Source organism: Coffea eugenioides, unplaced genomic scaffold (assembly GCF_003713205.1).
Source record: "Coffea eugenioides isolate CCC68of unplaced genomic scaffold, Ceug_1.0 ScVebR1_634;HRSCAF=1342, whole genome shotgun sequence".
NCBI classification, from domain to species: Eukaryota; Viridiplantae; Streptophyta; class Magnoliopsida; order Gentianales; family Rubiaceae; genus Coffea; species Coffea eugenioides.
Genome location: NW_020864491.1, coordinates 15,606 through 32,098, shown reverse-complemented (window position 1 = coordinate 32,098; position 16,493 = coordinate 15,606). Strand labels below are relative to the sequence as shown.

General features: G+C 34.5%; 2 protein-coding genes across 2 annotated transcripts; both read right to left on the bottom strand.

Annotated features, from left to right (window-relative positions):
• Positions 1-1,496: 1,496 nt before the first annotated feature.
• On the bottom strand, positions 1,497-2,512 carry LOC113758654. The gene is made up of 3 exons (XM_027301422.1): positions 2,332-2,512; positions 1,835-2,071; positions 1,497-1,706 (listed from the first exon to the last, which is right to left on the bottom strand). The coding sequence occupies exons 1-3, from the start codon at positions 2,476-2,478 to the stop codon at positions 1,686-1,688; spliced, it is 405 nt and encodes a 134-aa protein (XP_027157223.1). The 5' UTR covers positions 2,479-2,512; the 3' UTR covers positions 1,497-1,685.
• An 8,781-nt stretch (positions 2,513-11,293) lies between these two features.
• Positions 11,294-14,975, bottom strand: LOC113758656 (isoflavone 2'-hydroxylase-like). The gene is made up of 2 exons (XM_027301425.1): positions 14,088-14,975; positions 11,294-11,914 (listed from the first exon to the last, which is right to left on the bottom strand). Exons 1-2 carry the CDS (start codon positions 14,973-14,975, stop codon positions 11,294-11,296), a joined length of 1,509 nt encoding a protein of 502 aa, XP_027157226.1.
• Between the last annotated feature and the right edge of the window lie 1,518 nt (positions 14,976-16,493).

Sequence of the window (16,493 nt, the reverse complement as noted above, 5' to 3'; positions counted from 1 at the left end):
GTTAGCAATTCCAGCTGTATCTGACTAAGAAAAGGGTGGAAAGTTGGAGAAACAACTCAAGAGAGTTTCAAGAGTCAATTTTGCCAACTAGAAACAACTCATCTTGTGAATTCCTCTATAAATAGAGGCTTTTGGAGAACATTTTGATAACTTTGGAAGGCTAGAGGAACTCATCAAAAATGTAGTCTGTCACTAGAGTTTCCTTAGTTCATTAGTTAGGGTAGTATAGAGTAGTTAGTGTAGTGTTTCCTTCTTGTATTTGTAGCTAAACTTAGATGAAGTTGAGGATGAAGATGGAGAGCATGGAACTCAAGTGACATGGGTGACATTTTTCCTATCACTCTATTCCTTGTATTGCATCTTATGTTTAGTTATAATACAAGTATGGATCTCTCTTTTATTTTCTTCATGTTGTGCTAAAGTGTATGCCTAGAGTTATGGTTAAACTTGCTATATCTTGTTAGTGATGTTTACTTGGTTATGTGATGATATTATTTTGAACAAGTTATTTATCACTTTTGCTTTTCTAATCATGATTAACCGGCCATTAATTGTGATTATCTAAAGGTGTTAAGTTTGCAATGAGAATTGGAATTTAACACTAGTTCAAAAAAGTGATAAACCTAGGAAGTTCACTCACGAGAGTAGAGGAGCACCTATGTGGTTTTAGTGACTTGTTTCATGTAATTTCATAAAAGAAATGAACTTGTAGTTAATTCATAACCACGAGAGTAGGTATGGTTTAGTTATAAGTATAGTTGATTCACTACGATAGTAGGTTTCACATACATTAGGAAATTACGCCATAACTAACCAAGTTAATAGCCACTACTACAAAAATGTCATTTTATGACATTTAAAAGCGTCATTATAGCTCTATGTAATGACGTTTGAACTATAATGACGCTCTGCTAGAAACGTCGTCCATTCCAGCGTCACTATAAGTTCATGACAGTTATATGAGTCCTAATTTGTAGTTCTATTGGCATTTATAAACGTTATTATTTATCGTTTTAATGACACTTTTAAATGACAAGAAATGCTGGAGAACGGTTAAGGTTATATGAATCTAAAGTGATACTCGATGCCTGTCATTTATTGGATCTATCATGACGCTTCTATTATGTAAGTACAATAAGATAGTATGACACATTCGCCGTATAAGTAAAATGAAATATTATGACACTTTCATGGTGTAACTAGATTAGATTGTTCTGACACTTGTTAATATGAAATTTTGTGAATATTATGAACCGCAAAACTCGAAGTGGTGACACTTTTAAGTGTCAATACATCATATTGCATTAGCCCTGTATCCCATCCGAGGTTTTATACCCAAAAGTAGAATCACATTTCATCCTGCCTACACAATATAGATTCTAATTTTTGCAATAATAAAGTTATTACTACCACCTTATAAAGGAAAACCAAGGCGATTTACATTTTCATAGTAATCACTGCAATACAAGTAGCCAAAATGGTGCAAAAGTACTGCATTGATCCAAGCAACTGACATTGCTGCTATGTCAACAAATTACATGCCAATTCAGAGATTTTTCAAAAGTTATGAGTATTACAGTAGCATTGCCAATACATATCAAAGAAGCAATAGTTCAACAAGAACTCAACAAAAAAAGCATTGACAATGTCTTCAAAAAATAGCCATTTGACCCAAGGACGATCCTTTAGTTTTCTTCAAGAATCACCTACAAGTGTCATAAACCAAGAAATAGAAGTTACAATCACATCTACAGCTCTTCTTTTACAGTTTTAATGTTAGAAAATAAATAAAAGCTAAGTTAACCAAATGATAAAGATAAGATAAAAAGATTACCAGGTTTATTGGCCAAGCAACAGCTACTCCAATTGCATCTCCAATCTTGAGAAAATTATGGTATGGCCTCATTAGCTCTTCATCATTCTCCACAGGCACATTCACATGAATTTCACACCAATGTGATCCCAAAGGTATGTCACCAACTTCAGCAGTTGGATCCAAATTTCTAACCACACCAACAGCACAAATTTTGGACGAATCAACCATGCTTCTTATTGTAACTTTATCCCCAACCTTGAAAACAAATTTTATAAAACATATAACCACATATAAGAGAGCAAGTCTTGAACAGATATTTAATACACAGTATCACAAGAACCAACCCAAAATGACAGCCACAACAAGTACCAAAATCAAAGTGTAGTCCATTACAATCAATAATGATATCCAAAACAAGAATCTCAACAATTAACATATAGCAATTACAAACATGTTCATGAAAATCATTTGTGAACGCAGCATGTAAAGAAGGTCATTATTGAACTGTTTATTACTTTTATTGGCCGAGAAATAGCATTTGATGACTGTGAAGTATGTCTTTGCGAAGATGGCGAAATTTGTCCTTGTGATCTTCCTTGTTGAATTGATTCTAGTTGCTGAATTCTTCGCTCCATTTTTGACATCGCAGCGCTTTGTTCCATAACCAAGCGAAAACATGTTGAACGACTTGGTATATCGCCCCACAAATCAGATTGTGTAACTCCTAAACCTAAAATCTTCTAAACCAGCTTTATACTCATCACTTGATCGTGACATACTCATCCATCTTTTATCCATGTTCACATATATTCTAATTATAAAAAAAAAAAAAAAGCTTCATTAGCATCTACAAGATAGTTCTACCTAAACTATTACTGATTTTTGCATAAAATATTTACTTAGATAAGAAAACTAATTTCAATGAGATTAATAGAAGACACAAATCACTCACGAAATATCTTCTAAAGTAAAGATACCAAAAGTATCAAAACAGAATGTTAGCACCAATCCAAGTGTTCTAGACATATCAGAACAGAATCTTCACATATCCAGGTGTTCTAGACATTTGAGTAATAAGAACTAATCCAAAAGTATCAAAACAGAATAATATCAAAAGGAAAGACGGCAAAAGTTCAATTCCAGATTGTAACACACAAACTATAAAACATATGGTAGGTACAAAAGAACTTTTCTTAACTCCCTCCAAACTAGAAACTTTTTAAGAAGTACCTGGATCAATTTCTCAACTCCCTCCAATCTATCAACAGTGTATTGCCCAGAGAACTGCAAACCAAAAAATTATTTGGGCAGTAAATACATATATCAAAGAACCAAATAACAATACTCTGACATAAACTAGCTTACCTGATTTGATATGGAAGGCTGGTAACCCTTCACAGGAGTGTTGAAACCTAAGTTTGGCACATTAACTGAAGTACTGGTATTTTCTTGCAACTTCTATAGGAAGAAAATGAAAAAGATCAATTGAAAGAACCATCAGAAACCAAAAAAATGTTTCATAATCATGCCTAATGGCATGTGAGATATGCAAACATTTGAAGCCTATCTCATAAAAACTTGGATTAATACCATTAATACCCGTAACCTGGTATTGTAGCAGTGCACGTATAAACAATCAGCAAAGTGGTTTGCAATCTCATTATACTTAGTGACAGGCCTGAACTTACAAAAAAGGAAAGCTAATCTTCCAATTCAAAAACTGAAAAAAATGAAACTTGGAAGAAATAGAGTGAACAACTACAATTCATTTGCGCACTTGCCATGCTATAACATGCTCCTACTGAATCTTCACCCAGGCATATTAATCAATAAAGGGTAAACGGACATTTGTATACGTGCAGTAAAAGTGTCTTATATATACCTACCATATGGCCTAAAAATTTTACCCTTTCACCACCTCACACTCCATGCTAAAGTGAAACTGTTAATAATTAGAAATAAAATTTAAAAAGTGACTCCTTAGAATCCTCACTGCTATTAGTACAATCTTATAATTGAGTTTAACGAGTTATTAGTTCTCAAAAGGTAGCCTATGAGATTGGAAATGAGTAAATTCAAAATGATACATTTCATGATTTTTTTTTTCAAAACAGTGATACCATTCCAACTGGATGATTCTGGTACTAGGTAAGTGGGGTTTCCCCACAACAAATATTATGTGGGCAAAACAAGACACACTGAAAAACTCTGTTAATTCTGCCATATTGCGTCCGCCACATACTAGAGCCCAATTTAGAGACCCTGTTGACTGCCTGGTTAGGCATGAGTGGGCAAGAGAGGGAGATGAAGGATCCTATAATTGAGGCCATGGCTGGATCAAGAGAGAAAAATGGATCTGAAGAGAGGAAAAGAAGGAAGGAAAATTGGGAAAGGAACGAAGTAGCGGAGAGCACGAAGAGTGTGTATTGTTTACTTTGAGCCCCTTCAGCATAGATCAATCTCTCAATTAATTGCTTTTTTTTTTCTAATTTCAGTGAGTTGAAGGATCAAAAAATTTCGAAACAAAAGGGAGGTAATGAAATGGAGAACCCCATTAGGTGGTCTCTGTTTTGCTGGTTATCAGACGAAAGGCGAAAGAATTCTTCAAGCCGAAAGGCCAATCATGCAAATTGTCATCGGCTTTATCGGATTCCCATCCACATCTACTCTTCCTGCCATTTCGTCTTCCCCAAATCCTTAACCCTCTGTCACCCACCTTGCTCCTACCCCAAAAATTACCTTGTCCTCCTGATTCCAGCAATCAATATCAAACAAATTACTATGAACCCATCAATACTATAAGCCTACTAACTCTAACCTTCCATAACCATCAAACATTCAACAGCTTTAAATATGAGACCACAATTACCCCAGGGCATTATTCAACAATTCTCCATCATCCACGACCCCACCTCCAAACTGGAGGGGGACAAAAAATTTTTTTTCCTTTCTTAAGCAGAAAAGGACTACATGCATTCATAGTTAAAATAAACATATCCTTCAACAGTATCCTGACATGAGGAATGCCTTTTGTTGCCTTTTCATTCGGAAGCAAAAGCAAATATTTGTGGGAGGAAAAATTCCAAGTCATACAACCTGTGTCAAAGAAGAAGACAGCAAACAGGTGATCTGTGTAAGAGCAACGCACTGGCAGAAGGGATTTAGATGTTTACAGTACATTGGAATCAATGTTTCCTTCCAAAGGAGGAGAAGTGTGTGGGTTTTGAAGCATGATGTGAAAGATGGGTGATGAAATTCTCGGGGAAGTTTCCAACGGCAGAACCAGCAGAACAGAACTGTAAAATCCATAGTAATGAAGGACAGGGATTCACTTGACAGGTGTTATTGCTGCCAAAAGTCATTTTGTGGTCGGAGATGTACACATTAGCAAATGGTAGGAAGAGGAGATTTTGCAAAATGAAAGCAAGTGGTTCAATAATCTTATTAACTATAAAGGTTGCACCACAAGGACAGCTATAAAGGTTGTCACATGGAATTTGAATCTTCCTTTTTATTCTGTTCTTTTTTTTTTTTGGGTCAGTTTGATTAATTCATCCATAACATCCCCTTTTATTCATCCCCAATTAACCCAATTTCACATACGCTGCTGTTGCAGAATTAGTATTACTCACAATTCAAGGTAAAAGCACTCATTTACAAAATTTAGATTCCGTCTTACCTGAATTTTCCTTATGCAAGAAAGGAACAGCAATATCAGAAGTAAAAGCATCCTAGATACAAAATTTAGTTGTCAAATGGAGCAGCTAGACATCGGATGCTGTCCTTCAAAATGAGGAATCATTTGGATCTTTAAGACAAATTCAAAAAAGCTACCATCTTAAGTTTTACTGTATGACACTATGTCTAAGTACTCTTGGAGAGCTGTTATGCTTCTTTGCAACAGAAAAAACATAAACAAAAGATAAGAAACCAGAAAACCTGAAAATCACCATAACTGAAGAAACCGTCGCTTACCAACTCCACAATGCAGAACGATATCAGAAAATTTCCGAATAAACATACGAAATAGTGTATCAGACGAATTGAAAGGCCAGTTTTGTTTCCCTACAATTTTCCCATCCACATCTACTCTTCCTGCCATTTCGTCTTCCCCAAATCCTTAACCCTCTGTCACCCACCTTGCTCCTACCCCATTTCCCATGCGTTCCCGGAGAAGAAATAAAGTAATAAAAAAAAAGCTATCAATTTTGTTGCAAATGTATAGGTTACCTGGTAGTAATCTTCCTTCAGATGGCAATTTTCAATGAACACCGTAGCTCCACTGTTGCTAAAAACCCAGATACCAATTCCCGTTCAAACTCCATGCTAAAAACTCCATGATGTTGTTGATTAAGCTACCTTCTTAAAGGTTTACCTGTTTGTCTTCAAATTGGAGAGAGTTAAAAATCGGGTGGAAGAAAGAGAAAGAAACAAGGGATTCGGTGGTGAGAGGGGCGAAGGATTTAGGTTTTTTACAGAGAGTTTATTTGATTGAGGGTTTTAGGAGAGAGCACTCGGATGAAAAAAGAGTAAAGTACATTGGATTCATTGGAGTAGTTAGAATATTTCCCCCAAAAAAATGGCGCCGAAGTGTAGCGCCATTCTCTTTGCCGTTTTTGTTTTTCATTTTTTACTTCTATTTGGATAAGTTAGAGTGATACGATGTCGTACTGGTCATTTTCTTTGTCACTTTAATGACGTTCCTTACTGCATGTTACATTAACTTGCTGTTGTGACACTTTTAGGAAAATGTCATATTAAGTGTGTGACTAAAGGTGCTTTTTGTAGTAGTGCTAGCATTCACTTAACCGGTAACTTTATTTGTAAGAGTAGTAAGGAATTCCGTATCTCTAGGAGTTTTCTAGTGTTATTTTCATTACTTTTATATTTATGGTAGTCTAGATAATAAAGGAGTTCGAAAAATACCGGTAATTGCCATGTTCTCTGTGGAATCGACCCTTAATATCCTATACTCGCTCACGATTCGTATACTTACGATAAATCGCGTGTGGGGTATTTAGGAATTATAAATGTAAAACTTGATTGTGGATGGGCAAATTGTATATGTATACCCCGCGCACGTCAAGTTTTTGGCGCCGTTGCCAGGGAAGATTTGCCAATATCGGTACTAAGAACAACTTTATTAATTTAGACATTTTTACTTGTTTTTCTTGTGTTTGTTGTGTCTATTGTCTTAAATGTTGTTTTTAGTTTTTTTTTTTGAGTCTTTGTTTATGTTTTTTGTATATTTAGAGTCATCTATTCTTCTTGACTAAACTTGTTTTTAAATTACTTTGAAAGCATGTTTAAGGGCTCAAGAATAGTAGAAAATATGAGGGGGCCATGCATGAGAGAAGGAAGATCCGCAATGAATGGTTATCATGTGCAAAGCTCCTTGGATAGAGGTAACCAAGAAATTACTGAACGTATGTTATTTGAAGATGGTTTTAGGTGCTTAAAGGCTAAACTTGATGTTATAACGTTATAAATTCAAATGGACACCATTATGCATGAAATTGAGCAAAGGAGGAATGTTAATGCTTTTAAGTCTTATCATATGATTTGTGACTTGTGTGAAGGTTATCATGCTACTAATACATGTATGCAAGCACAAAATATGGATTATTATAATGAATTGGGGCATTGCAATCCTTGTTTTGATCAATGTGGTGATAATTTGAGCAATTTTTATGCTTATGGTTGGGATAATCAATGTACTTATAGTGATTCTTCATGTTTTTATGATTATCTATCCGAATAAGGAATTCCGTATCTCTAGGAGTTTTTTAGTGTTATTTTCATTACTTTTATGTTTATGGTAGTTTAGATAATAAAGGAGTTCGAAAAATATCGGCAATTGCAATCTTCTCTGTGGGATCGACCCTTGATACCATATACTCGTTCACGATTCGTATACTTGCAATAAATCGCATGTGGGGTATTTAGGAATTATAAATGTAAAACTTGATTGTGGATGAGCAAATTGTATATGTATACCCCACGCACGTCACTTTAGCTAATTTCAAGCAAACATTAGTCTTCATATCAAAATCGAATAAGTCCATAGGTGTGTATAGTTATACATGAGTAGCTCAATGTACTGACATGAAAAGAGTCAAAAAATTAGTGAAAACAAGCTTCAAGTTGCTTTACCACTTGCACAGCTGAAATCAGGATCCATGAGGCAAGATCCGCGAGTTATGCCTCAGGTATCCAAGTTGCATATCCACTTGATTGCAGGTTTTGCATTTTTTGACTAACTTTCGACTTTGCTCTATTTTTTAACCAAGTTGGACTGCAATTTTCTTGATCACGGAAGCCAAACTTGCTCTTATACCAAGAATGAAGGTTGTAACCTTTGAATTAACTTTTTAATGCATCAAGAATCAAGTTATTTGGAACTCTATAGACTTAGAAACAACCAAAGAACCCCTAATGGTTAGAACCCTATTTCAAATTTTGCAGCAGAAATGTAATTCTACATTTCAACTTTTTGACCATGAAAACACATGAATTGGATTTGGATATCTCACAAAAAATGTAGGCCTAGATCTTAGCTTTAAATAGTTCAAGGGTCATTCTAATCTAATACTTGTAGTTAAAGTTATAACTAAAATACTAGAAGGTGTCATAGTTATCAATTTTTTCTTCTTTGAACTTGATTGCATTTCATCTTTTGAATATTATACACTTCATGTCCACTTGATATCACTACAAAATCATCAAGAGTCATCCAAATATTTTCTCACTTCATTCTAATTGATGATTGAATAATTAAAACCTATAAAACTATGAAGTTTATACCACTTAATTCCATAAAAATGTAATGTTTCTCACTTAAACCACAAATTTTCACTAGAAGCCTAATTATTTAGCTATTAAAATGAAGAAAACACACCAAAAACTAAATAGTAAAACATACTAAAATCATGCAACATAAACACTTATCAATTACTCAAGTGGCTGGCTTGCATTAACTCATCCTGATTGTGATAACCCTTGATAACCACAATGGAAATCCCGGTCGGGTCTATTATTCCTAGTCAGATGGGGGTTTGCTAAGTAGATTTATATTAATTGGATAATAAAAAGCTGTTAATTTTAGAAATTTTTATTGAATTTATTTATTCTTCTCACTTTTTAGTTATACATGCACTCACAATTTCTATAGGATTAATTGCACTATGCACTCTATAACTATACTCGAATCTCTATTTTGGTCTTTGAACTTTAATTTGGGATACTTTAGTCCTTGAAGTATACAACCCATCTCACTTTAATTCCTAAATTATGAAATTTGTCTTACTTTAGTTCTTAAAGAATAAATATATCTCACTTAAGTCAATAAATTATAAAATTTGTCCCACTTCCATCAACGATTTTAAATAAGTAGGACAAATTTTATATTTTAGGGACTATAGTGTCCCTTTTTGCAATTAAAGGACTGATAAGTGACTAATTTACGTAATAATTGTATGACATTTTATATTATTTTTAGTCACTTTGGTTATATTATTGGAAGAATATGAATCATTTTGGCTATAATTGGTGAAAAATGCTTTTAAGTGGTCAAATGAGGTTTTTATCACGTTTTACTTGGATTTTGTGTATTTTGACAGTTTTGACACATTTTCGTATTTCGGCTATAACTTGAGCTACAATGATCGGATTGGGATGATTCTTGAACCCATTTGAAGATAAGAGATAGATATACAACTTTGGTGAAGACATCTAAATCCAGTTTGAAGGTCTTCCAAGTCAAAAAGCCGAAGTACAGTCGCCAATTTCATTTGGTCGAAGCTGAAACAGGGCAATGAGCAGTCAAGGGTATTTCGGTCATTTCTCAGCCTACACAGATCCAAATGAGATGATTCTTGATGCATTGGAAAGCTAACTCAAAGGGCTACAAGTTTCATGTTTTGGTCAAGAGCTAAGTCAGCTTTTATCATCAAGAAAAGTTCAGTGGAAGTTGATGCAAAATCGGAGCAGAGCTGGAAATTGAACCAGAAGTGGAAATTGGTCACTGTAGCAATCCGGCCGGAATTTGGCCGGATTTGTGGCCGGATTTATGGCCGGATTGCGGTCAGAAAAGGCTGCTCTGTACGCGTAAAACTCAATTTCAGTCCCACCAACTCACATGCGATGCTAGACATGTGAGAAACATTCCCAGCTGTAAAAGGAAGGTGGATGCCTCATTTCTTGACCAACTTTCATCATTAAATAGCCAAATTCATTGGAAGAGAAAAAGAGGAAGAGATTGGAGTCCATAGCAAAAAATAATAGAGAGTGAGCTACGGGAGAAAGCTTGAAGCTGCAGAAATGTAGCTCTTTCATCTCCCTAGTGTTAGTTTAGCTTAGTATAGAGTAGTGTAGCTTTTCCATTCTTGTTTATTATCTAGATTAGGATGAAGATGGAGGATGAAGAAGGCAAGGAAGAAAGCTCATGTGACAAGGGTTGTATTCCTTCCAAATTCTTTATCTTTTGTATTTGATTCCAAGTTTAGTTAATATACAAGTTCTGGATTTTGTGTTCATTATGTGTTTCTAAAGTTTATACCTTGGGTTTGGTTGAACTTTCTATGATTGTTAGTGTTAATTGTTTGGTTATTTGATTGCTATGATTTGAGCAAGTTATTTGGCACTTTGGCTCTTTAAATCATGATTAATCTGGTACCATTGATTGTGATTATCTAAGGTGTTGTTTCTGCAATGGAAATTGAGATTTAACACTAGTTCAAGAAGTGCTAAACATAGGGAGTACACTCACGAAAGTAGAGGTGCATGTATGTGGTTTTTAGTGATTCATTTCATGTAATTTCATTGAAGAAATGAACTTGGAGCTAATTTCACAACCATGAGAATAGGTATGGATTAGTTATAAGTATAATTGATTCACTACGAAAGTAGGATTCAAATGCATAAGGAAATTACACCATAACTAGCCTAGATGTAGTAATTAATGATCCAAATATAGCACTTGCATGAGTAGTTAGGGATACCACAACCTAAGGAGCTTTTATTTGTCATTTTGTATAATTTCAATAGGTTAAATTTGTTATAATTCATTGATAGTCTAAATAATAGAGAAGCTTTAGTAATACCGGTAATTGTTCACTCTTCCCTGTGGGATCGACCAGATATATACCCTAAACTACTAGTTGACCTGTATACTTGCAGTGAACGGGTGTAATTCGGTATTTTTTAACTTGTATGTATGTAAAATACCCGTCAAGGACCAAAAGAAAAATGCAAGTATAGTTGAAAAGTACAAAGTGGAGCTAATCCATTTCCAAATAACACAATCTTTTTATTTCTTTCATATTCTATATCGATCCATCTGCATTTTTTTTTTGGGACCAATCTTTATCCTTTGGTCATGCATTAACATACATATTATCTACTACTACTAAAATAGTGTTGCAATTTAAAAAGTCAAAATAGACGTACGGCCACTTATTTCTATTTGAGCAAATGCCATCAAATCCCAGCAAGAAATTTGACCATGGATTCACGAGGCTTGCAAATTGCCTCCAACGGCGAGGCTTTAGACATTGCAATACCTATACCTTCAGACAAGTCTACCAACTCATTGCTGATCCTCTCCCATTCAAAGCACTGAATTAATGATCCCAGAGTCAATCCCACCAGCCGATTGGCGAGGCCAGCACCAGGACATTTCCTCCTACCAAGACCAAATGGTATGAACTTATACTTGTATGCATCATTTTCCAAGCCTAAGAACCTTTCTGGCTTGAAACTCTCAGGGTCATCCCACAGCTGAGGATCCCTATGAATAGCCCAAGAATTTACCATCAATATAGTTTTAGAGGGTATGGTGTAGTTTCCAATGGTGCAATCACTTGATGATTCACGTGGAAGAAGAATCGGAGTGGCTGGAAGTAATCTTTGTGATTCATAGATGATGCTTTGGAGATAAGGCAGCTTAGGCAGATCTTCTTCTTCCACCAAACGATTTTGACCAATGTTTTTATCTATCTCAGCTCTAGCCCTTTCCAGCTCTTTAGGATGGTTGAGCAGAAGAGACATAGTCCACTCTATTGTTGAAGATGAAGTATCTGATCCAGCAGCTAGTAGAATCTTGGCACACCAGTATTAAAATCAAGTTAAGACTTTTGGAAAAGGGAAAAAAATGCAATTTTACTTGTCAATATTTGGGGTCGAACTAAACTGATGCTCAATGTATCAGTGTTGCTTAATTGGTCAAGAGCTTGGACTGCATTAACTCATCCCAATTTTCGTAGCAATTAATAGAAAGATTAGTGGCTAAATTCCACTCTGGAGCCTTACACTATGGTTACACTTCCACTTTTAGTCCTTAAATTTCATTTTTGATAATTTGCCCCATAAAATATGAAATTCATTCTACTTTAGTTCTTAAACTTCATATTTGGATACCTTAAATCCATCTCACTTCACTCCTAAAACTTTGAGCATCACTTGCCTACTATTCCATTAGTTTTGAAAATTTTGTTGGGTAGATCTTATATTCTAGGGGGCAAAGTATCTAAAAATGAAGCTTAAGGACTAAAGTGAATAAATTTCATATTTTAGGAAGTAAATTATTCAAAAAAATGAAGTCTAAAGTTTAAACTAAGCATACATCTATAATTTAATCAAGAATAATTTGTTGAAGTATCCAGACTTGTAAGTTAGTTGGTAGTTTAGTTTTACATTGTCCCACAAGTAACAGCGAGAGTGTTTGAATAGCAATATTTTTTCTAAATATTATTTTACTTGTATTGCAATTACAATTTTAATTAATTTTTTATTTTCTCAACAACCTTTTTATCTCACATACATCACATCATAAAAAGTATTATAATAATTATTTCAAGTAATATTTCATATAATCTCCTATCTAAATGAGGTAAAGATAGAAGGATTCAAGGCATGAGGTTGGTGACAAGTGAGACTACTCTAAGTATTGCCGTGATGAAGTCCACTAAGAAAATTGATAAATGGTAAATTATAACGCCAGATTTTAATAATAGTAATTATTTTCTCACCTTCTTTTAAACATTTTTTTAAAAATAGTGTTGTATTTTTGTAATATATCTATGTGTGTACATCAACAAGTATAAGATATTTATTACATTTCTTTTTTATGAAATATTTGAAGGAACACCAAAAATTTGGATATTCAAGAAAAGGTTTTGCCTACCTATGCACTATGCAATTCATTTATAAGAGAAAATGATGTGCCACTTACATGCTTCTTTTTCACATTTTCATTTTGTGCTTATTCCACTTTGCGCTTTTTAAAGTTTTGATCAATGATACGCTTAGTACATTCCAAATGGTTCTCAATTTGGCTAAATCGTTGCTGATATGAGCCAAAGCAGCAGAAATCCATGAAAGGAACCATCATGCTTCAGCTTGAAATGCAATTTCATCTTAAAACGCTAATTATAACTATTAAAATCTAAGGGATTATACAGATCAATACTCTTTAACATTAGGGATCAACATTATAAAGTCACATTAGGGATCAAAAATTTTCACAATCACATTTGTTTGATCCAAATAATAACCTATTTAATATATATATAGGCCAAATATTGGGGATCATAAATATTCAAATCTAAGGGATTATATAGATCAATACTCTTAAGCATTAGGGATCAAAATTATAGACTCAAAATTTTTGACTAGCGCCTATTTGATTTTAACCATTAACTATTGTAGTTTTCCACTAATTGCCCTAAATTCGAAGAAAATCAAAAATTTTGACAATCACATTTGTTTGATCTAAATAATAAGAACCTGTTTAACATATAGCCCAAACATGAGGGACCAAAACTATATTTCTCCCTTCTGTTAATTTATTTCATTTGATAAATATCACTATATTAGGGGAAGGATTGAGTTAGGTGATAAGATAAGAGGAATTATAAGTAAGAGGTTCTTGGTTTAAAATCTCTCACTTATCAAAAAAATTAAAAAAGAAAAAAGGTACCACTATATCATCATCAGGGCGTATTCAAACACAAAAAATTTCAAGCAGCATATCATGCAAATTAAAGCTTTAAAGTGAAAGGTGATATAAACATTGAAGAGTGCATGATAAATAAGGATAAAAGTAGTATATAGCTGCTCAAACTTAGGATTGTTGAGTGGTGGAAAGGACTGTGATCACAATCCTATGTAAATGTGATTTTTCATGATCATTTCCAAATTTGGGTTTGAATCTTTCTTTTTTAGAACGTGGATGGAGTGACATTAAGCACTAATCTGTATTAAATCTACGTACCAGTATAAAACCTTTGATGATATCATCCGAAAAGAATTCAGGTTCCAATTCCTGCATGGAGTGCAATACTTCCATAATCGTCCCCCTTCCATCCCCAGTTGGAGAAGTTCGGTGTTTGTCTAGCAGACGTTGCAAGAACTCATCAGATTTTTTCTGAAATGCAATCATTCTATTCTCCAGATTCTGATAACCAAACCATCTCAGAATTGGAACATAATCCACTGGACTCAAAGTCGTCAGCTCAAACATTTCCCGAACAATGTCCCGAAATTGCAAAGCCTCCTTATTGTCTTCCATTTCATATCCATAATACCGCTTTCCCGAAAACATTGTCATTATATTGTTAATGGTCATCTCCATCATCTGGGCTCGTATCTCCACTCTTGCAAAATTCTGGGGTGATTTTTTGTATAGATATTTCACTAGTAACTTGGTTTCTTCCTGTCGATTTGCCGAAAACATGTTAAGGCGAGTTCCTGAGAAGAGTTCCATGGTAGAGATCCTTCGAAGTCTTTTCCAGAGAGGACCATAGGGTACAGTACCCATAGTGGTAGTGTTGTAGTTGAGGTACTTCGTAGACAGTCCAGAAGGCCTGTTCGCGAAAACAATGCCATTTTTGGTTAAGCATTCTTCGGCAATAGCAGGTGAAGATGTTATAACCGCAAGTTTATTACCAAACCTTAGGGAAAATATTGGACCATATTTATCAGAAAGGTGCTTAAAGGTTTTGTGCAGTGGAGGTTTTACCAAATGAAGATGGCCTAAGATTGGCAAGGAAGGAGGGCTTGGTGGCAGAGATTTTTTCTGCCTTTTTTTGTGTAAAAGGAGCAGTGGAAGAATTAAGGTTAAGAACAATAAGGAAATGGTGCTCAACAAATTTTGTTCCATGGCGCTCTTTTTCTTGTTAGAGGAGCTTTTCTTCGTGTGCATTGCCTTTTACACTTTTCCATCTTATATAGAGTTGGAACGCACAGGGATTTAATAGAGAGTTGATTTCAAATCAAGCTCATTTATGTTCAACTTGAGTCGAGCTTGCAAGTTAATTTACATGAGCCAAACTCGAAATTAAAGTCAAACTAATTTACCAAACTTGTACCATGTTTTGTAAAATACACCTAACTCATTTAAAATTACCTAACAAAGTAAAATATATGCCAGTCACTAGACGTCGTTTTTGTGTGCTATGGAATAGCAATGAATGAATTAAAAGCAAATTTGGTGGGACGAACGGACTCCACAAAGTTTCATAACAACTGGAGTTAACTTATTTCACCTCCTCCTGCACAATCTAATAACAAAATTAACTTACTTCGCCTCCTCTTTAACAATTTCATTACAAAACGCCTAAAAAGTTCACAAAATTTTTTAAAAAATTAAACCATTAGGTCAAATACTCATATCTAATAATATGTCTTGTAAAATATTAAAGTACATATACTAAAATAGTGTTGCAACTATACACTCGTTGTCCTTAAAAAGAGTGGAAATAGAAATTGGCCCAGAAATTGAGTGGGTAGAGAATCCAAAGCCATAAATTATCATGTTCGTGGAAAACTCAATCTAGGCACCTTGTATTTTAGAAAAAAATTTTTATAGATAAGCTAAAAATTATTCCAAAGTAACAAAAATGTACGTTATAATCAGTACAATAAATCTAATATTAGTCAAATAAACAAAGAGACCTGCAGATTGTATTTTAGCAAATGCTATATCATATCCCAGCAAGAACTTTAATCATGGCTTGGCAAGGGCTGTAGATTGCCTCTGATGTAAGGCTGGGCAGTTCGGCCAAAAACTTGACTCGAACTCGAGTTGATCGAGTTTGAGTCGAGTTCTAGTGCCTCAATAAATCGAGTAAGCCGAGTTCAAGTATCCAGAAACAATGCTAGAAAATCGTTAAACCTTATCGAGCTTTTTAATTTTAATTCTTTAATATATTATTATTATAAAATTAGCCTTATACCCAAAAGAATAGTTGAATTTACAAAATGTTTCAAGTCGTATAAATTTTTTTAAAAGTCAATAATATCTTTTCATTCAAAAATTGTCAAGAAAATGAAATTTTCTAATTCGAGCTCGATATGACTCTCATTGATCGAACCCATGTGAGTCGAGCTCGAGTTCTGTAAGCAATGTATCGAACTCGAACTCGAGTTCCAATAATACTACTCGCTCGAGCTCGAGTTCGAATTCGAGCATCATTTTTGTATGTCAAGTCGAACTCGAGTATGATGAAACTCGAGTTCGACTCAATTTAATTACATCCCTACACTGAGACCTGTACCAACTATTGAGTCGTTCTCTCCCAAATAGTTTTAGAGGGCATTTTGTAGTTTTCCAATCGTGCAATCACTTGATGATTCTCGTGGAAAGAGGAGAGGACCAGCTGGATATAATCTTTGCGAT

What these genes read in the sequence shown, in the direction of transcription:
- LOC113758654 (XM_027301422.1), bottom strand. Translation starts at nt 2,478, where the DNA reads ATGGAACAAAGCGCTGCGATGTCAAAAATGGAGCGAAGAATTCAGCAA. An exon ending in CTATTTCTCGGCCAATAAAA is followed by an intron (nt 2,072 to 2,331) that starts GTAATAAACAGT and finishes TTTGTTTTCAAG; the next exon opens with GTTGGGGATAAAGTTACAAT. An exon ending in TTGCTTGGCCAATAAACCTG is followed by an intron (nt 1,707 to 1,834) that starts GTAATCTTTTTA and finishes TGACACTTGTAG; the next exon opens with GTGATTCTTGAAGAAAACTA.
- LOC113758656 (XM_027301425.1), bottom strand. Translation starts at nt 14,975, where the DNA reads ATGGAACAAAATTTGTTGAGCACCATTTCCTTATTGTTCTTAACCTTA. An exon ending in TCATCAAAGGTTTTATACTG is followed by an intron (nt 11,915 to 14,087) that starts GTACGTAGATTT and finishes TGGTGTGCCAAG; the next exon opens with ATTCTACTAGCTGCTGGATC.